The 21,693-nt window shown below is 34.7% G+C and overlaps 1 protein-coding gene across 1 annotated transcript in view; it reads right to left on the bottom strand.

Moving 5' to 3' along the window:
- Nucleotides 1-21,059, bottom strand: part of FSIP1 (fibrous sheath interacting protein 1) — a 65,138-nt gene extending 44,079 nt beyond the window's left edge. The window contains exons 1-10 of the mRNA XM_057375096.1: nt 20,932-21,059; nt 19,519-19,699; nt 18,606-18,689; nt 17,065-17,237; nt 16,117-16,201; nt 14,530-14,628; nt 11,619-11,710; nt 10,860-10,967; nt 5,654-5,818; nt 1,641-1,778 (exon numbers count right to left, since the gene is read on the bottom strand). Coding sequence (XP_057231079.1) covers nt 1,641-1,778; nt 5,654-5,818; nt 10,860-10,967; nt 11,619-11,710; nt 14,530-14,628; nt 16,117-16,201; nt 17,065-17,237; nt 18,606-18,689; nt 19,519-19,699; nt 20,932-20,967 — 1,161 coding nt within the window. The 5' untranslated portion in view covers nt 20,968-21,059. The remainder of the gene's footprint in view (nt 1-1,640; nt 1,779-5,653; nt 5,819-10,859; nt 10,968-11,618; nt 11,711-14,529; nt 14,629-16,116; nt 16,202-17,064; nt 17,238-18,605; nt 18,690-19,518; nt 19,700-20,931) is intronic.
- Nucleotides 21,060-21,693: the final 634 nt, after the last annotated feature.

Here is a 21,693-nt window from a genome sequence, read left to right as displayed (position 1 = left end):
CTTTTATATATATTTTACTGTACTGTTAGAAGGAAAAACCTACTTTCATTCAGACCTGAACACTTCTTTACTTTCACTAACTATCAAAGTATCTTGCAAAGGACCAAATAYATATTTCACATCCACATGCCATGATCTGAGTTATGCCATAGAGCAGCAACTGATGAGAAGACACAGCATGTCCCCCTAAAGAAGTACAACCATGCACTGCATAGCAGGCAGCAATGCTACACACTGCACAGGTGGCATTTACTTACAAGCACTATAAATTGGCATTAGAATCTACTAATTTAGGGTTTAAAATACACAGTCTAGTCAAGGAAAAATGTGTGGTATTTTGCAAGAGTCTGCATGTAATGTGATACCAAACCAAATTGCTATAACTCGACCAAGATTTGGAACTGAGCCACTTATACACACAATAATTGAATGAGTCAGCAGCCCACTGTATTTCCCAGGCCTGCAGTAGACTATCTTGCAATTCCCAGACTCACTTCCTCAGATTGTGCTTGCCTCACGAACAAGGTCAGTGGTGACAAAAACTGATATAAAGGTCAATGAGTAGAAAAATATGACAATATGCAGACTTATTTTATCTGATTACCCATTAACCTACTCAATATACTGAAGTTCACAGATTTCCCCTACTTATTTGTCACTCTCTTTTAAGTCTTTGATATAACTGAGTAGTGCATTAAAGTGAAGTTCTACCATTGTTTTGGTACTGTGAATAAATAAGAATCAAACATGCTGCCTTACTGTGGTCACACATGCACAAGTGAACAGCCTCTAGAACAAACACCGTTTCCTTGTCTGAAGCCTTTGTTCCCATATTCCATATGTACCCCAGCACTGCCAGAATAAACCTTGTTTATGTAGAGTGGCTGAAGCTTTTGTAATTATAGCAACGGTGCTACAAGTAATTGAGATTATACCACTGCAGTTATGCTGCTACCTGAATCAAAAGCTTTTCATCCACACTGGAGATCCCTTTTTGAGGGCAATAAAAGATAACAGGAACAGTACTTTTCTGATTATTATGGAGAGTAAGCCTACTGCTGAATAAAGACCTCCAAAAGACAAAGGTGTGCTACGTGGATTTTTGGTCAGTCACAATTAACATATTTGTGTTTTTCTYATTATGTGAAAACTCTAAAATAAGCTACACACACAAGGCAAATTTCTAAAATGCACAGCCATAAAAAATGTTATTTTTCTTGCAATGTAGTGATAGTAAAGCAAGACTACCACAATAACTTAGTGCAAACAACATTCCCATTGGACCTGTTCCTTCAAAGAACACTGAAGTACATGAGCCATTAAAAATCCTTTTAGGATGCACTTATATATTATTGTTTATGCTATGCCCCTCAGGGAAGGAAGAGAGGAGGATAATGTCTTTGACTACGAAAAACCCTATATTAAAGGTAAGCATGTGCTACAATTGAAAAAAAAAAAAAAAAGCATTTCCCAGATTAAGAATAATTATTTGAGAGTTTTGCCTGCATATTTCTTTGGGGATTCCTCCAGAAATTTACGTAAGGTTACAAAACTTGATTTTATTTTAAGACATGTGGAATGATAAACTCCAAAGTTTCCAGACTGAGGGAAGAAAAATATAGCAAAAATAGGAAACTTACAAAATTTCTCTTTAGGGATGCCAGCTGATGATCTATTTCTTTCAGACGACTCTGTTGATTACGTTTTTCCTTACTGTCTCGCAGAACCTTTTCACCTGGAACTGCCTCAAGGMTTCTGTTTGCATAAACCAGAGACTCCTGAGAAAAGAAGAGCAGACAGAAGTTAAACACATGACTTTATATTGCTTCAAGAGAGTTCTTTTTATTTCTATTAAGAAAACTGAAATGCTTAGAATAATGTGTCAACATCAAATTCTGCAAATGCATTATTTTCATTATGCACATTTTCAAATACAATAGCAAAATATCAGGCTAGACATATTTCAGTAAAAGAATTCTTACCCTTTGCATTGTAAGAGGTATTTCTCAGTCTCCAGAGATAACACTTGGATTCTTAATTTCTACCACAACAATAAAAATGCTCTAAGAATAGGGGTGACTGAATGACTGGTTCAAAGCTTACTCCCATTAACCATATGGGGATCTGAATGAAGCCAGAAGGAAAAGGAAAAACTGAACAGAAATGGCAATAGCTTTTGTTTACAAGGTATCATGGGACATGGGAAACAACCTTCTCTCTGACTCCTTCAGTAGTTTTGGACTGGATTCTGAAGTTTCTATCAGTTCCAAATACATTCAGGTTTCAGTATTATACATAATTCAGTCCATAAAGAATGACAAGTATTGGCAAAACTGAAAAGTTATGTTGTAATTGGAAAAAAACAGAGCTTTCTCTTGCAAACCAAAGATTCTATAGAAAAATTCAATATTGACAGAGGTAAAAAAACTTAAGCAAAAAACCTTCCTCCAKCATGATAATCAATTCAACCCAAAGGAACATGAGCAGCTGTAGAACACAAAAAATCACTGTTCATTCTTCTTTTCAGAAGCAGTTCAAGAAATTTTAATAGACAGACAAGGAAAACAGTTCCAAGTAGCATGTCTAATTGGAAAAAAAAACAACCTTCACAATTAAACACTCAACAGAAAATTTCTCACCTACAATATGCAGAAAACGGTATCTGTAAACAACTTTTTCTAAACATCAAGCAAATCTATGTATTCTGAGATTTAAATCAAACTATTCATTGCCTGGAAATAAAGTTATTTTAATACAGTAAAAATTTTTGAATATATATTTAAAATCAGCAATAGTTGTCGGTACCACAATGACATTATATATTCCTGTAACAGACAATCGTATTTTCTGCTCCATTCTGTAYTGTTTTCAAAATTATTCATAGTAATCTATTTTTTATATTTGACCACTCTGGAGTATTAAGCTGCTGCTTTTGCATAAGTAGTTCTTACATTCTTGAATTGCAAGTGATAGAAACACAAGTCAAGGCTTTTTCCAACTTGGTAATTTTTAACATTTTTTCTCAAAATATCATTAAATAAATGTAGGAAGTATTATATCAAGGAAAAAATTTATTGCCAGTGTTTCACACACTTCAGAATGTTATTTTTCAACTATATAGTGCATGTACATAGTGGAGTCAATTTGAGACTACTTTGTCTTTCATATTTTTGGATGTGTAGAAAATAAAASTGTTAAAATATTTTACATAAGGGAAAATAAAATATTTAGCAAGAGCCAAAACTGTGATAAACATAATGACAAACAGAAATATTCAGTATTTGAAATATCTAGAATTATTTGTTGCACTCCCTTTGCTCCAAATTTTATAAATAAATAATTCRACTTAATTAAATATATTAGTGTCATACCATCTTCTTGAGGCAAAAGAATTGGCTGATCAGTTTATTAACCTTCTTCTAACCATACTCAGAAACAGATATATCTGTGAAATTAATCTGTTTCGGTGAAGCACAGGCATAGGCTATCAAGCAGTTCATTAATTGAAAAATTAGTGTATCTTCTGAATTTTGAGCATTTGTTTAATCTTAAATACTGTTAACTATAGTCTACTTCTATAATAGAAAAAGGGAATATTTTTCTGATAAAAACCCCCAGTTACGAAATAATTCATCACGGTAACACACAATATTAATTCTCTTTTGAGACAACCAAGCATAGAGATATTATTGTTTCTTTATATACCATCTTCATTTGCTGTAGTTTTGAGGTAGTTTTCTATTTTTTCAAGCTGGTAATTGTGGTCATCACACACAGTCTTACACTGCATATTCTTCAGTCTATCCCTTTCCTGGTCCTTTCGGGATTACATTCAACTTAATTTATTCTTCCCCCAAAAATATTAAGTAAAACAGAAACATTTTTAAATATTTTGTTAATTTGGCACCAGAGCAAAGAAATGTTTCAGAGAGAAATACAGTTCTGATGAGAAACACTTCCATGTAAAAGATAATATTAGTTATGGAAAGCATTCTTAATCCAGCTGGACTCCTTGCACAAAAAGATGAACATGTCTGCTCCTCTGTTACAGCTCAGCTACAGTACTGCAGGATAATTAAAGGCCAYTATTAAAGATTTCAGAGTGAGAGAATAGTTCCTATATCCTGTCAAAGTATTTAGTAAGAAAAAGAAGACCTCCCATTCGGGCTATAGTGATTAAGTGTCTGCATTTTGAAAGTTGTATCCAACGCAATTCTTGGAAGAAAAGAATATGCAGCTTCATAATACGCAACTCTAAGCTAATTCTAAATTAAAATCACAGAACTACAATGTCTGAAAGTCTTTCATATGCTGCAAAACAAAACTGAAAGGCAACTGCTTTTCGCTAATGAAAGGTAACAAGGAGTTAACTACCTCTTTTTTGGTTGTTAGGTTTAATATTACTCCAAAAGGATAATATATTATTCTTCAATTAGCATACATCTAAATGCAGTTTCAATTCAAATACTTCTGAGCTATTACCYGAAAGGAAGCAACAGCAATAACATGGACAACATTTCCAAACAGTGTTCATTATCACAGGCAAGTCACATTAACTTCAAGCTGATGTCTTGTAACATTGAACACAAGATCAGGTAATCATTGGCAAGCTCAGTCCATGAACCTGAAGTTACTGGGTAACAACTTCATTTGTCAGGTCATTACCAACGAGGGGGAGGTGCTTTTTCACACATTAGATCCCAGCTGGTAAATGATCAACATCAAAATGTGACTCCTCTGGAACAGAGCTACAGAAAATATCACTAGAGGTAAAACAAAACCTCATGTTCAGAAAGAAACCAATAAAAAATGACATTGAAGTGCCCTTACAACCACAGGTATTTTAGCCTTTCAAAGAGATGTTTTTCACACACTTGTAACTAAAACCAGTTTTGCCAACGAACATTTTTACATGTACTCTCTGACATACCAGTTTTGGCCATAAAATGAAAATATTACAGAAGTAAAGAAGCTTTGTGCAAATAAATGCAAAATAATTAGGGTTTTTTTTTCTTTTAAACTCCATTATAGTAGAGGCAACAATACAAGGGCATGGGATAAATTGGAGTTTTCTAAGYACAAAATTTAAACAATCATTTCTCAAGGCTCACACCTTGATTCTTGATCTTCAAAGGTTCTCAATATTGCTGGCAAGGGAAAAAGACAAAGGCCATTAAAAACAAGGGACATACAATACCTATGTTCCATAGTCTTTAACATTGCTTATCAGTCAATGCATTACCCTTCAGATCATAAGTGAACAGGCACTTCTGGAATCCTGAGATAAGAAGAAACCCAACTCTAATTCCCAAATGTAAACTACCATGGGTAATTTGTTCCTATGCTGAAGAAACCACACTCATACACTTCAAAATGTATGAGTTAACAATTCCTGAACGTGAAGTATCCTGGAAGTGGGGAATCAGCAACTGTTAAGACAATTCTTGAATTATAAATGGCTCAAAATGGCAAAAAAATTACTTTTCCATTGTTCTCTATAGCCAAAACTTGTCATTTCATTCCTTAACACATATACTTTATGAATAAACAGAAGCTTACTGAAGAAAAATGCAAGATACAAACATATGCTGTATTAATCTCAACAYACACTTCAAACAAAAGATCTTCAGAGGAGCTCTGGTCTGTAACTTACCTGATACATCTGGCTTGGAGATTTTGAGCTAGATCTGGAAACTGTAGAAAGAACCCCATCCGATAGTAGTACTTTAAGCTTACTGTCTATCTCATTTAAGAGATGAAATTCCATTGGTTCAGGTGTGTACCCTTCTCCTGGTGCTACCCAGCCAGATCCATTCTCCTGTTGAAAGATACAGAAAATACTTAAGCCTTATTCCCTAAAGAAAGAGACTTCAAGGGCAACAATATACCATGTGTCTTTATTTTTTGAATAAACCATACTTAATAATAAAATGTACACTCATCCATCTCAGTATATAGCTAAAATTTCCCGAATATCCATATACCTAACACACTCGAGAGAAGCTTTGGACAGAACAAATAGAGACATACAATCATCATTTTTAAATATAACCAAGCAGGAACTTAAAAGGACAACCGCATTCCATCTGATAAAGGAGACAAAAAGTGAGAAAGACTAACCAAAACTAGGCTTGGAATGAAACTGCAGAAGTTGATGCTACAGCAGAAACCACCTGGAGCCAAATCTCAAACAGAGGGTATGAGATGTAGTGAGACAATTGCAAGGTACCACCAGAGAAGAGAACAGGGCATTCACAGGAAATCAGAGGAACTGCTCTGAGATCTGGAGCTGCCATCCTTCTAGAGCCCCTTTATGGTATCACAGAAACCCTGGGAGACAGGAAGCAGAGAGTTTTTTTCCTAATCATGATTTGCACAACTTCTTCCTCTTGAMAGCAGTTAATACCTGCATAACAGTATGAATATATATTCCTACTATATACAGCTGCACATTAGGAGTGAGCTAGGCCACTTAACCCAAGTAAAAGAGCTCATACCCAGACAAATGYAGATTCTCCACAGCCACTTGGCACTCCTGCCTCACACTCAGGGAAGCAAGTCTGCACAACCACGACCAGGTATGAGAGTTGCAGATTACTTCTCTGTCCTGACCACAATGAAACACCAGATAGGATTTTAGAGGAGCAAGGATGCGTGGAAGGACATGAATGTACTGCTGGCTTCCTTTCTTTTTCCTATCAGTACAGGGCCAGCACCTTGCCCTAAGACTCTAACATCTGTTTCACAAGAAATTCATGCCCACCGTTTCCAGCTTGCAGGCTATTCAAGCAGTTGCATCCATACAAGAGGAGGAAATATCAGCTTCCAATTACAATACCACTGCTATGAGGTCATTCGTGGTTCATCCCCATTACCCTAAAGCACACTAGTTGCAAAAAGGAAAAAAGCATATCCCAAACACCTGTCATATATTATCTTCAAAATAAATCTGGGAAAAAAAAAGTCAAGAGAGAGTCGTTTTTGTGAAACAAAATCAGTTCTAATGCTTTCTCATACAAGTATGATGAGACACAACTAATAAGCTTGACCAGACCTGAACTGACTCCAAAGGAACCACTCACAAATGTCTTGCCAGCTTGCCAGCTTTGCGGAAACATCTGTTCAGGTGAGACAGTGACCACCAAAAAATAAGTATTCAGCATGACACTACATTCATGTCATGTTAACCACCCCTAATCAGAGAATGAAGATCACAGTGCAAAACCACAGAAATTACTTAACAGGAGTCCAGTAAAATGTAACTGGGTTCATTAGCTACAGCTCAGTGTCTATACTCCATACACCAAATATCCAAATTACCCCAGTAGGAGTTTTATTCCAGGGTGAAATGGACTCACACATTCTCTTTTGTATTTTCAAGATAGCTTTGCTTGGAAAATAAGCTTCTGTCCTGTCAATKTTTCCTGTGTGTTAACTCAGAACAATACTTTTATAACAGCACAGTCAGTGCTTTCTATGGAACATCTGAAACAAATTATACCCCTGCAGCTTCAGCTTTGACAATTGAGATTAGCATGAATAAATGCTTGTAAAATATTTTAAACACTCAGAAAATATTCTTTCAAAAAGTGAGAAGTGCTGTTTGGGTATTTGGCATATTTAGTARTACAAGTCAAATGAAGTTATCTAATCCACTTTACACCATACAGAGGYACTCATACAGGAAAGCCAGATCTGCTTTGATTGACAGCCTTCAAAACATTATTTCAGCCAGTGTGACTGCCCCAGCTTTTTTAAAAAGTCAGAATAAAATAAGATGAAAGAGGCCATCAGTGGGACAGTTACCTGGGTCAATTTGAAGCTGTCTAGATTACTCATTAGCTGATAATTTCCTCATGATCTTTGTTATGAAGCAGCCACAGGAAATGCMTCACCAGAATAAAATTCAAATATGGGAAAGGAAGAATCCATCAGCCTAGACAGGTTTAAATAACTATTATCCTTTCTTTTATTCTACTTTGATAGTAGAGTTAGGAGCTTTTTCTTTAAAGAGATGATCTAGTGAAGACTAGAGCAACCCAAAAAATACAATTATTGTCCATGGCATCAGGAACATATGGCAACAYACATGTCCTGTGAGATGATCTACTTTATATCTAATATTAACAGTAAAATCTCTATAGATAAATGACAACATGATGACACGTGCCAAATACAAACTGTGTACAAATGCTACCACTTCCCATTGCCTTTATGCCTTGAGAATTGGTGCAAAAAAAGTGGACTTTGCATTAGCTATTTTGCATAAATAYCTCTAAATTTTGTGATATATACTGGCTTAAAGGAAAACACTAGTAACTACACTTACGAGAGAATACTTTTGCAATCAGTAGATTGCAAAAACCTTTAGAAGGTTGTTTAAAACATTTTCAGATCTTTAAATGATGACATTTATCAAATTGCAGACTATCTTCTCACATTGAAACATGTCCTTGATCAGGAAAGAAGAACAGAAGAGACAGCATTGTAAATCAAATACAGACTTTTCCACCAAGAGRAGAAAAACAAAACCTAAATTCTCTGCAATTTTCTCCCTCTAGTTTCTCCCTGCTCAAAGTCAGGAWAAAGTACTGTTTCAGCTCAACATTTTGTCACCCTTACATCGGTTTGCAGTGCCAAACCTGTTGCAAGTAGATCCAATAAGAACACCTTCAATCTTTTCCTAAATGCYCAGATAAAAGATTAAATAACAATCCAGTGAGCTTTAACTTTGTTCTTCTAATATACAAATTAACAAATTAAAACCACAATAAAAATCGACTCTTACAACCAGCAGATTAAACATTAGGTCAATGAACCTTTCATTGCATTTTTTAAATGCTAAACTAAGTCAGCTAAGTCAAACATATCTGTGCAACATCATTAGTTGATGAGTGTTTTAGGCAGATAAAAATTTTAATTTGCAAGTTCAGTGTTCATGTCCAAAAAATTGTATTAGCATACAATTCATTAGCATACAACGTACTATTCAAAGTGAGGGAACAAATGTCAGTAAAACTGGAAGACTTGTGCAATTTTACAGAAGCTGAAATTTTTCATGTTGAACAAAAGCACTGAGAGTTTCAAACCTTTGTGCATCAACAATCAATAATCAGCAAAGAATATGTTTCCATATTATCTTATTAACTGCCAAAGAACAATTACTATTTCAGCACTGTACATTTATATAAGCTCAGCCATTTGTCCTTTAGGTTTTCCTGACTAACAGTACTCCTCCACTGATATTTGCTCTATAAAGCTCTGAATATGCCAAAACAGTGTCTATTTACTAGTTTCCCTAGAGCAAAAAGAAGTTTTGAACCAYAGACCAAATGAGTTTCAGTCTAGAAATCACACTGAAGCTGGGACAAATTATACATTTGTTGAATGTCACAAACCATGGGTAGGATAGTTCTCTGTTTCCATAACCAGTTTGGATTCAGATGAAGAAAACAATGAGCTCATCCTTACCCCATATCCTGAAACAGTAATTTGTAAAATCCATCTTAGAYAAGTTCTAGAAAAGAGTAATGAAGAGCATCACCACTTGGATGCCTTCAYCACCTTGTTAGAAAATAAATTAAAACAAACTATGGGAAGAAATAAYACCACTGCATTTGCTTTTGTTTCTGTTACACCAAAGTTGTTATTTAAGCTACTGAAAAAATAATTTACTCCAGATAATTTTTAGCTATATAAATTAAACAGAAAATGGACTTTGGATATATTTTGTTTGTTCTACACAGAGTTCACATCCTTCTTCTTAGATACTGTTATGCAATATATACTTAGAAATATAGAGAAGAAGTTCATAGACTTAATATAAATTCTAATGTAAAGCAAATCAGAAAGGCCACCTAATTTCTTTATATAAAGCGTTTATATTTCTTCTTACTTGTTAACATACAAGTTGCTTGAAGAATTATATAAAGTTTACATTATTTGAAGATGTTTGTCCTATGTATCTTTGCATGTTTGATACCCCATGTATTTGAAAAGTAAGCTCCTAGTATGATTCATTTTTCAAATTAATTTAATCTTTCCATCCTAGCAGCTCTATGAATAATTCTGTAAAACAACAGAGCCCCCAAGAACTTTTTCACTGYGATATTCCCTTCAAAGCAGTAAGAAATAAAGGCCATCTTCTAGTAAGTTGGACATGAAAAGATTATTTGATATCTTCACATTACTGATAATCATTTTGTTGCAGATTCTCCTAGAAGTGGTGATTGGTGGGACAATCAAATAGTCTTTTTTACTCTCCATGAGTATTATTTTCAATCACTTCAGCTCCTGCTATTCACCGAAGTATGCAGACTGTGCACTGTTTAACAATATTAGATAAAAGCATAGATTTAAGCAGACTTTTTCTCCTTTATATACTTTAAAGACAGAGTGAGTTGGAAGCCATAGAAAGATGTCACGTTATCCTGCTAAAGGGTCACATAAGCCTTCTAAATGCGTATTTCCCAAACTGCTGCATTTTGAAGTCCATTTATCATTTGTGAAACACTTGTTGTGTTTTGAAAATAGTTGCTGGCCTTTCTCCCTAGACTACAGCACCAGCCACTCAGATTGATACTCCACAACTTCACATTTTATGCAAATAGCTCATTTTCTACAAGYGTCATTCTAAGTACCCTTTCTCCTGTGCCTAATTTTAATTTTAGGTTCTGCTGTTAGTAAAATTAACAAGGAAACCAGTGAGAATTCATTTTTGGAGATTAATCTAACAGRATTTGTCCAGATTTTCTCTCATATCTCAGTGAGGTATTTCATGGTAGGACTAAGACCAAATTTACATTTAATGTAAAAATAAGCCAAATACAACAGGACAGTACAGATTAAATTTGTCATACCTCAAGATCTTGCAATTCAATTACATCTTCTGTATCTTTCAACAGTTCAGTTAGCCTTTTCCTTTCTTCCTCAAGCATAACAAATTGTTTTCCTGAATCCTTTGCTAGCTGAAGTATTTACAAAAGGGAAAAAAAATCCTTTAGAACTCCACTAGCTCAAACACAACCAAAACAAAGATTTTGAATTCTATGTAATTAAMATCCAAATCCTTTTTATTTCCATAATACAAATTATCACTCTTACAGAAAAATACAGCAGCCTACATASAATAAATTTATAATCTTATCTTAGTCTTTGACATAGCAGAGAGGCAAATATTTTTCACTGGATGAAAAATAGCTACTAGGCCCTCACAGGAAAAAAAAACAGGAAAATTTAGAGATGTATTTTCTGACAAAGAGTGGTCTCATGCAGGCTACACATGAACAACCTGTATATCTATCCCTTATCTATGCATACGGACATCGTCCTTCAACTTAACAGTAAATACATTCTTAAAAGGCCTYAGGATATTACCTTCAAAACAAGCTATGTCCAGGCACAAACAGAATRATTCAGTTTCCAGTACTCTTTAGAAAATACATAGAGGCAGTATTATCCTCTGCCATAAATAACAGTTTTAACAGAAAGGTAATTTTTTTATTTATGCCTAATTAGCTTTTAATGTTCCTGATTTTAAAAAATAACCTGTCTTCAAAAGCACTTACAGACTAATTTTTAGTTAACATTTAAAATAACGTTATTGGTTTCATGCTTACCTCAATGTTCTTTTTAATGAAATGCTGGTAGGTTTTATTTTTGCTATGCATTTTTTTTGCTGCTTTTTCTGTTTCTAATTCACTTGGATAATCTGATGTTTGAGGAAGAAAAATTGCTACGTTATAATCATTCCTATTGTGATTCAAAAAGAGCTGTAATAACATCAATCCCATTCAAATCTTTAGCAAACATATAGCCAATAGACAAACTTTTTGTATGGTGTTTTCATTATTCATGTAAATAATATTGTTTTATTTAGAACATATTATTGCCAGAATCTAATTGTTTTTTCATCTTTTTATTACATGAGATCACTCAGTGTTACAAAGGCTAAAATACTTTTGGATTTCTGACCTCAAGAATGTTAAACATGGTGGCCTTAAAAGCCACGGCATTCTTTCAAACCCTATCATCATAGCAGTTTTCTCATCATTACAAAACCAGACAACAATTTTTTTGAAAACCACAGAACTATCTGGAGACATATCAAGTACATTTTTCTAAATAAAACAGCTGAAAAACAGATGATATAGTTGATATTATTATAACACAGCTTATAAAACAAATTTTGTTAAAAAATAAAACTCATCATAGAGTTGTAAATCTATTAAACAGATACATGATCTTCTACTAACAATGGGTTTCTATCCATGACAGAAAAAAATCGGCATGTATTCTGTTTTCCAGAGACTTTAGCCAGGCTTAAAATAACAATTCCTTTATGAACAACAAATATTTGTCACATTAAATAACAAGTCTAAGCAAACACAATCTCGTTCTAAATCTCAATAATTCCTTCAAAGGCAGGCTTTAGTTTTTGCTTTTCTGGAAAGCAAAAATTTGAAAAATGGGTGGGCTATTTGCATGCAAAAAAAAMCCTAATTTGACATATTAGATAATAGAACACAGGCTATGAGAGTTTACACAGAAGTAACTCTTCTTCTTCTTCACTCTTTCAGAGTGAATAGAATGAAAAAAAACTCCCARAGATATGAAATAAATTCCATGCATCCTTTACACACAAACCTTAAAGTAATGAGGTGTTGGATCTGACCAAGAAAACCCCTCACAGTTCAAATGGACAACTGTTTACTGAAAGCATCCTAAACTTTCTATACCATTAGCAGGCAACATCTTCAATATGTAAAGGAACTGGATCATATAGGAATTTAACAATCAATATAAATATGACAAGTTCCATCCTGAAAGGAGCAGAACACACCAAATACCAGCATAACACACAAGATATACATCATTTTAAGCTTCATATTTCACTTGACTGTAGAACAACATTTTTAAGAGGGAGCTATCACACATAACACCTCAGAATATTCAAGGAAGAAGGGATAGACATGGATAATTGAGACAAAGAATACACTGAAGATTCCCATGGTTAATTCAAAGAGTGATTGCARCTTAACAAATTTTGCATACACATTTTGGTGGATTTGGCACATATTTCAAAGATTTGGTACAAATCTTGATGAGATTGATGAAGTAATAGCATTAAACAAGTGCATACATGCTTTTCCACCATCTCATCTTGTTCAGGGTCTGCCTTTATGACAGCTGTGACACAGAAATCCGAAACAGTAAGTCTTAGCTATTCAGACACCACATCAAAATCTTCCAGCAGAAACAGTAAAAGTCATTTAAAGCAATATATTGCTCACAAGCTGTAAGTGATCTCTACTTCACGYATTCCCAAAGCAGGAACATGCAGAACATCTCAAAATAGTGCAAGTGATAGCAACTCCCAACCATGCCTGGACTGGAAGCTCCAGAAGTCAATGCTGTACTGAATACTGGTAATGAAACCTGCCATTGCTATTCAAGGGCACTCCAGCGCAACTCACAAATKTTTTTGAGGGTCAAGCTTCATTTTAAGGGAGGAATGAAGACACATGGCAGAAAGAGAAATTAAAAGCTCCAGCCCACAAAGGTAAGGTCACATACTGCTGAACTAAGACCAGGGATAAAATTATAAAGGAGATGAWGTCCATGTTTAAAAATTCAAGCATGCAGTCACATTCTACAAAACTGCAGAGATTTTGCTGGCCTTGATGCTTCAGCCTCGAGAAATGCCCTTTTATTATGTCTTTGTGTTCTTAGCCAGTCAGGAAGATAAATTCCTTCTGTTTACATAGAATGGTAATTGACAAAAAAAACAAACAATTGCAGCTGATAGCAATGGCAGCTGAAGCTATTTTTCTTATATCACAACACATGTGAAAAGTTACTCAACCACACAAATTTGAATTTCAAATAAGGAAAGAACAGAGGCAGAGAAGCACTATTCCATTTATTTTCATGTGCTGGACATACTACAYCACTAACAGCATTTGAAGTGTCTAMACAGTGCATGATAATACATGCTCTCTAAAAGAATCAGAAGGTGTTTSAGTTTTGCCAGAAAGTACTTCTCATGAAAGCAATGCAGACTTTTCAATAATCAGCATAATAAAATATAAAATTAGTTGCCTGAAAATTGCAGAACAGTTGCAGTTCAATTCAGCACTTGTCATTTCTAGATGGTTTCTTAAATATAAGCCTATTAAAAGCTACAATACCTTAGAGTAGTAGCAAAGCCAAGTTTTTAAAAGATTTCCATGAAGARTCAATGATACATTTTACAATATATCAGACACTTTGTCTTATTGAAATGAAAGAAAAATGGTTTTATAAACCCAAAAGTAAAAATTTTCTTACCATGTTGAGTAAAATGTATAAGATAAGTCATTCTCTTTTTTCATTTGCAAAAAAATAAAAACTGTCACCATTTCAGTAAGTAACCCTGCTTTTTCCCATTTCAGTGGCCTTGTCACAAAGGCTGAATCTCCATTACCCACCCATTGGACATGTTGTTTTGTCATTTCTAAAAATACAAACTATACCTTTAATAAAGCTTACCCTGGTTTTCTTGGGCTTTATAGCAATCTTTATMTTCAGGATTCATATGTGCAGGAAATACTGAAGGACATATTTCATCTTCTTTAGCATGGGAGTGATTTTTAAGGAAATTTTTCCAGTAAAGTTTAATTGAAATGTATTTAAAGATCTATCATCATAGTGTATCATACTGTAAGATCTCACACTTGGAAAGTAAAGAAATTCATCTGGATAAATTACATAAGTGCCGTATTTCTCAAGAAATAAACAAGGGGAAAGTGTAAGGTSTGAGTCGTGAATAAATATGTTGTTTCTTATGGCTGTGTTCTTGTTTTTAACAACTACTGCTCATAGAGGACAATTAATCACATTCTCAAGGCCCTGAAGTTCAAATGCCTCTGCAGACACCATGTGGCACGTCATCTAAAACTCTGAATGAGAATAAAGTATCCAGGTTTTCACAGCTGGTGTCTGCCTGTGCATGAATTATTAGACTTCCAAGCAGCTTGGGTCAAGGGCATAGCCTAGAAAGCATCCTAGTTCAAAGCATAGTGTTCAGACATCCTAGTTGTTTCAGTTACTCAAAGAAAAAAATAAATCAATTGAAGTATTCAAATGTATCAACTGGAAATAGAAGTTAGAGCCGTAAGTTGCAGTCTATACACTTAGCACTTACAGAAAATGACTCATATTGCAAAGTACTATATGAATTACATGTGGGTTTTGCAATCAAAAAACCACACAATAACCAGTAATAATGAAGTGTAATGGACTCTGCTAAACAAATGATTTTGTTAAACAGAGCACGGGGTAAGGAATTTAAGGCTGTTTGATTAACTCCTGGTTTACATTTCTGCTGTGAGTGTATCAGAAGGTTTTGTTGTGCCTCAAAGGCTTGGAACACTTAAGTTACTAATGACTTTGTACCCAGAACTTGTTCTTGATTTCACAATTATATTAAAAGCTATAATAGTTCTCGAACACAGTTTATTTTTAAAACTCTATCAAATTCAAGTTCTGAAAAGCAAAATATATTAAATGTATTCCATTTCAGTATCAACCAGGGCAGCCATCAAGGCACTCATTTAAATAAAAAAAATACCTAAGCAAATAAGTAAGACCTGAAAAGTAAGGCATGCTACAGAAAAGATAAAGATCAAGCTGGAAGAAAACTATAAATCTAAACTATGCAGTTTTGTCAGTACAGTACATCAGAAACCACATGATGTACACGGTCTCTACAGGAGTTACTTTTGAAATAAAGGAGCAGTCATATATATCAATGAAATAAAGGAGTATAGTCGTACTTGTGTACTGTTATTTTAATATATCCTGACATCTACTGGAGACTGTCTAAATATCACCCATATCAAATTCTGTTTTCTTCCCTTAGTAACCCAAACTTTAGCATAGAAATAAAAGCAGGTTACATTGTAATAGTAAGTTTTGTTGAAATATTTTAACTACACATTGCTACCAATATTATGCATGTACTTCCAACATTCAAGCTGTGATTTTTGTTCAGCAATAACCATTCAGACCTCAAATCCTTGCTCTCACCCCAAGAAAAAGATAGGATGTACCACAATTCTGTGTTTCTTTACTTACCATCTGTACCATGCCACGATGAGAACAAAGCTAAAAACTGGTTTGTGTTTTCCACTTCCTCATGGCTTCCTGTGGTTCTGATAGACTGTTCAAAACAAATAAATTGTATATGTATGGATACATGCATGTATTTCAAGTAAATTCTTTAAAGTGAAATACATTGTCTGCTTATGAGATCTGACGAACTTCAGACCCTATTAAAAACTACCCTTACCACTTAATTTTCTTCTTGAAGCTATCTGAACATCTTCTGAAGTTATGACAAAAGCATGGTGAAACTTTAAATCCTAAGTTACATATTGCCTCTTATTTGGAGACCCACTTCACAAGACAATGAAAATCTGTAAGGTGCATGTGGATCCAAATCCAAATCCAATGAAATTATGAAATGCAGTCAAATCAATCATATTTTTTTAGCAACTCACATTCCTGTTCATGTAAAACAGAGGAAATATTAACTTTTTTCAAGGCATTTAACTGCTAGAGGACAGGACAGGTATAGGGTAAAGGAATTTGTGCTGTAGCATTCTTATGGCTTCTTCAGAGGGCATCTCCAGTTTCTTCAACAGCAGACTGTACTGAAACAGATGGGCCTAGGAAGGGTYACCCTGGAGCAAAAGAAATGCTTTTTGGCCTGGGGTCACAGACATTGCCTCTTGACACACATCATCCCTGCAAGTGGTGAACTTAAGCATAATACTAYGCTGGTAAACCACACCCAGGCAGCTGTATGGTTGGCAATTGGTCTCAGGAATTTTTAAGGACCACAGCCTTCTTTCAATATAATATATTGGCCTAGTCAATATATTAAAATCTATCCAATGCTACTTTTTAAGATTCATTTCTTCATTTAATTTAACCAACTGTGAGTTATTTAATAATAAGGCTTCTGTAAAATAGGATAATTCTGTAAGATACATCAGTCACAAAAAGGAGAACTCTTCTAACCTGAAGTTCTTCCCAGAGCTTTGCCCTCATTTCTTTGCCTTGCTTTTTAATTACTTTCTCCTGAGAACGTTGTTTTTCAAGTATTGTGTCAAGTTTCTTCATTTTCTTTATAGCTGCTTGAATCAGAGAATTTCTATCTGTGTCTTCAGAACATTTCAAGTTGGAAGAGTCTGCTGTAGAATATAGAAACATTTAAAATTAATGTTAGCTTGAAGCATGTCAACACAAAAAACCCAAATAAACACTGTATAGCAGTACAAGTAATTTGACAAAACCATAGATGAGTACAACATTCTCAAGCTTATATTAATTTCTAAATCTGTTTGTGGCAGGGAAAAATACAGAAGACTTTGCAACAGAACTCTGAATCAAGCTCAGAGCTGTAGCAGTTGGATACGGAGGCATGGGAGAGGAAGAGTCACCTATTTTGGACGAGTGATTTGATTCAAATTTATAATGGAAGAGTGATAACAYCTCCACAGTATCAGCAAAAATCATTAAGTTTAAAAATAAGAACGTAATTTTTTCAGCCTRACTAGTAGAATACATGTTGAAATTAATAATTCTGGGGTTAAGAGAGACTCTGTAATATCTCTGCCTTTAAATATTAGAGGAGTTTCAGTCTTGACTTATGTCTTAATCAAACCAGATTCTGATACTGGTTCTAGAAAAATGTTGCTATAAAAAAAAAAACAAACCCTGTGAAACATGACAGAAACTACCATTACTTAATCAAGGTAGTTTTCTATATTGTCTCATTTCTTTTCCCTAAATATGCAAATTATAACTATAACTTTTAGCTTTTCCCCTTCCTATAGCATCATGCTGCATCCTCTTTTATGGCTTCCATATTCAGAGTAGAGGAAACACTTGTAGCACTCTCCGTATCCCACAGATTTCCAAGTGTTTGAGTCCTGCAATAGTCTCTTTCTTTTTCTAAWCTTTTGAGGTCAAATGCTTGACACGGCCATTGATCCAAGCACTTACTGTGATGCATTGGTTTATTTTAATGCCATAAAAAGATGAGTGATACAACAAGGGCAGAGCTGTAAAAATCTAAGTGAGCTACAGGGAAACCCCAAGGACAGATGGTAAAAAAAAAGAACACTTATTTCAACTGGCCTGAAGTCAGCAGATGGATTTAAACCTAAAACTACTGAGTGATGCTTTAAGTTGAGTTCCATCCAATTTCTGTTCAGTAGATATTAATATTGGTTTGCTGACCAGCTGCTCTGGATACTATCTGAATTCTGCCTTATTAGACTGATTGAATCTGCAGAAAACTCAGATTCTATTATAACATGAAAGAAAATGAATATCCATTAATAAAACAATCTCTAAATAAAGAATTCACCCAATATGTCTTGAATAGCACAATTCWTATACATGTTCAATTTGTTGCACTTACTAAAACTATATAAGGCATACACAAATACAACTACCATTCCAAACTCTCTTAGAAGCATTAATAAGARAAGGAAAAGGTTTTATTGCACTGCTCACTTTACACACCTGAAATGTACTATCTGATTTTGCATTACCTGGTTTTCCTGTGGAAGGATAACAGGATTTCAATGTCTGTGTTTCAGTGCTTTCATCTTCAGAATCTGAATTAGAGCTACATCCTGAAAAACACAGGAAAAAGTCTTTCACAATAAACCAAATACATTTTTTGTCAGTTAGGGATCACCACAGAGCCCCTACAGAGGATTCATTTTAAAAATAGTATGTATTACTACACCAGGACTCATGTTAAACACAAGAGCAGGAATCAAGGGATTTCTTTTGGCCCCAATACTGTCATGAAATCTTGACTAAATTTCAAGATGGTATCCAAACATCTTCTTCACTTACTGGCCTTTGCATGTCTATTTTTAAATAGTTGGACACTCCAGAACATTAATCCATTACCATTTCCAGAATRACAGAAGAATTCCATGAAGCACTCCTGAAAGTGCTTCCATGAGTCATACACTGCATTCTTAAAGTATTCTATTGGTATTAACACTGTTCAGTTGTTAAATACTGTAACTTATAACCATAAATTCCAATTTTTTGGACAGGTGGACCACCTATTAGGGCATAATGTTTCTAACAAATGATAATGAWTACTCTGAAAAGTTTGCTAAAAACATCTTAACAAAAACGCCTGCTAACATGATTACATGGAACATACACAGATGGTTTTTCCTGATCTTTTAAGCCAGATCACAGTTTAGGAATGCCACAAGGCATTTACTGTCCTATTCCGTCAGTAATAGAAACATTTCTTTCAAAAGTGGATTCCAAATAGTGAAGAGATGTGAAGGTATGGATTTTGACATCTTCTTCTCTAGAATTTTACCTATTTGCAACCTCTTTGCCCTCCATCAATAGAATTTTGCCCAAACTATAAAAACTTGATATTTGGTCCAGTCRGAACAAGATACGAAAAAGTATTAGTTATTCCCACACCTGACAACTCGTTGGGATTCTGTAGACACTCCTGAGGAGAGATGGTCGTACTCTCCACTGTGGTTTGCTGAGCTTTTCTTACTTCAGCTTTATCTCTGTCATCACCTTTGCTTTCTGCTGGACAGCAATCTTCTAAACTGCCTCTCTGATAACCATCAGCCAAAGTGACAGGTAGATCCACCTATGAAATGCAAATTATTACCACCACGAAAACAGGGATRTTTTGGATGAAGAAGACAACCACAACACTCACATGCTATCACAAGGGACAACAATTCTGTACAATACTGCAGTGTACTTCTTAAATAAAAGAACCATTTTCAGTTCTGATGAAGAGCTCTGTTTCTTAGATTTAACATTGATTCTAAGCTCATCATTCCACAGACTGTCAGATTTGGAATTGCTAGGCTAGGAAATTATTGCAAAGGTTTTTGCAATTTCTGCTGCAGCAGAGTACAGATTATCTGTTAAGAGCCTATGTGCACAACTGCCTCATCCATTTCCTGACACTGYGAGAACTCTGCAACATGTAGCATCTCAATCTCTTGCTCATACTAGAGTTTTTTATAGCCTTTGAAGGGCTGAAAAGCTTCCAATTAATTAATCAATCTCAAGAGATTTCCATTTTCATGCAATAGTCCATAAAGATTAGTTTTCAGAGTTAGCAGCTGTTAACCTCAATATCCAATTGTGAACCTATAAAAATACTTTCATGCTTCTTGGAAGCATCCAGGTATGATCCCATTCTGCAGACAAATGAGCAGAGGTATAACACAATTGGACTCAGCTAAGTAAATCAATTTAAATGTCTAATTCCCAACTCCTAGTTCCTACATCCCAACGAATTTATCACATATCTGGTCCCAAAAATTAACCTKTTTTTTAAATTGTTTTTTAAAACTGGTTCAAACATATTCCAAAAGAGCCTTGTAGTCAAAAATTTAACTTTTAAGGTTTGCTCAAATGCTTTCTATTAATGAGCAAAATAAATTTTATTCTAACTGAAACTTGAAAGCACAATTGGGATGAAAGCAAAATTATTCATCACCACTCATCCATCAACCAACTACAGTTGTGCATTTACATATTACTGAGAGAATTTTAGAAGTTTTTCCTTAAAGCAGAATTTATTTAATAATCCAGGTAAAAATATAGTTTTACGGGTTGCAGTGCTGTATTGTCATTTTTGTGGCACAGAAAAGTAACACAGATTCAGAAAAACTGAATTAAAAGATATTCCATTCCTGCAAAAGAAGCAGACCACATTCATGAACTTTCACACAAGTCCTTAGGACACCTGCAGAGCCCAAAATTATATAAGGAACTAAAAAAGCAAAATATTACTTTCTTAGCATTATACTATAAAGAATTAGGCATAGAGTTTTCAGACCTGCTGAAGGTGAGAATAATTACCTTTCGCAAATAYGGTTCTGGTGTTAGTAACTCCATAGATGTATGTAAAGATCTACCCTTAGGTCTTGAGCTAAATGCAGGCCTTGAAATTTCACTTGCAATATCCACTGTTACCTAAAATCAGGGAAAAAACCTCCAAAAACAACATTCCAAATTAACAGCTTCATAATAAAGAACTATTAGCCCTGCAATATTTCAGATGTAGATCATGTATGTTTCAAATGCTTTCTAGCAACTCCATTTTGAGAGGTCTTTCCAGTTTATACCAGCTTGACACTCAAGTATGTGCTTTTTGATATATGTACAAATACACATTTATGTCACCAAACCAACCCAAGTATTCAAACGTGTTTACCATCAAAGCCACTTTGAATGGCRTGTACATCTTTAAAGTAATCCTATAACACAGGAATTATCATGGCTCTTCTTTTTATCTTTTTTTAAATCATTGGACTGACATAGCAYCAACAAAAGAAGGAGAACATTTTAGAAACATCTCGAACACAACTAAAACACTCAAATGCTACATGTGTTCAAATGGGGAGTCCCCAAATCTAAACGATCACATTCCCATCTCGGCTCAGTTTTGAGTCTAAACCACAGAAATGCATRTTTCTCTGCAAAAACCATGTGAATTCCCAGGAATTAGACATTTCAGTTCGTGACACGTGCTGGCAATTCTCAGAAGGCTCAAGTGAAAACAAGCCTTTATTTCAGTACAAGGCAGGAAGGCAGGGAGGCAGGCAGGGAAGGAGGAAAGCA

This window comes from Malurus melanocephalus, unplaced genomic scaffold (genome assembly GCF_030028575.1).
Source record: "Malurus melanocephalus ecotype Western Australia unplaced genomic scaffold, MMel_1.1 scaffold_238, whole genome shotgun sequence".
Lineage (NCBI taxonomy): Eukaryota > Metazoa > Chordata > Aves > Passeriformes > Maluridae > Malurus > Malurus melanocephalus.
Note: the sequence above shows the minus strand (reverse complement) of the source record. Positions and strands in the feature narration are given on the sequence as shown.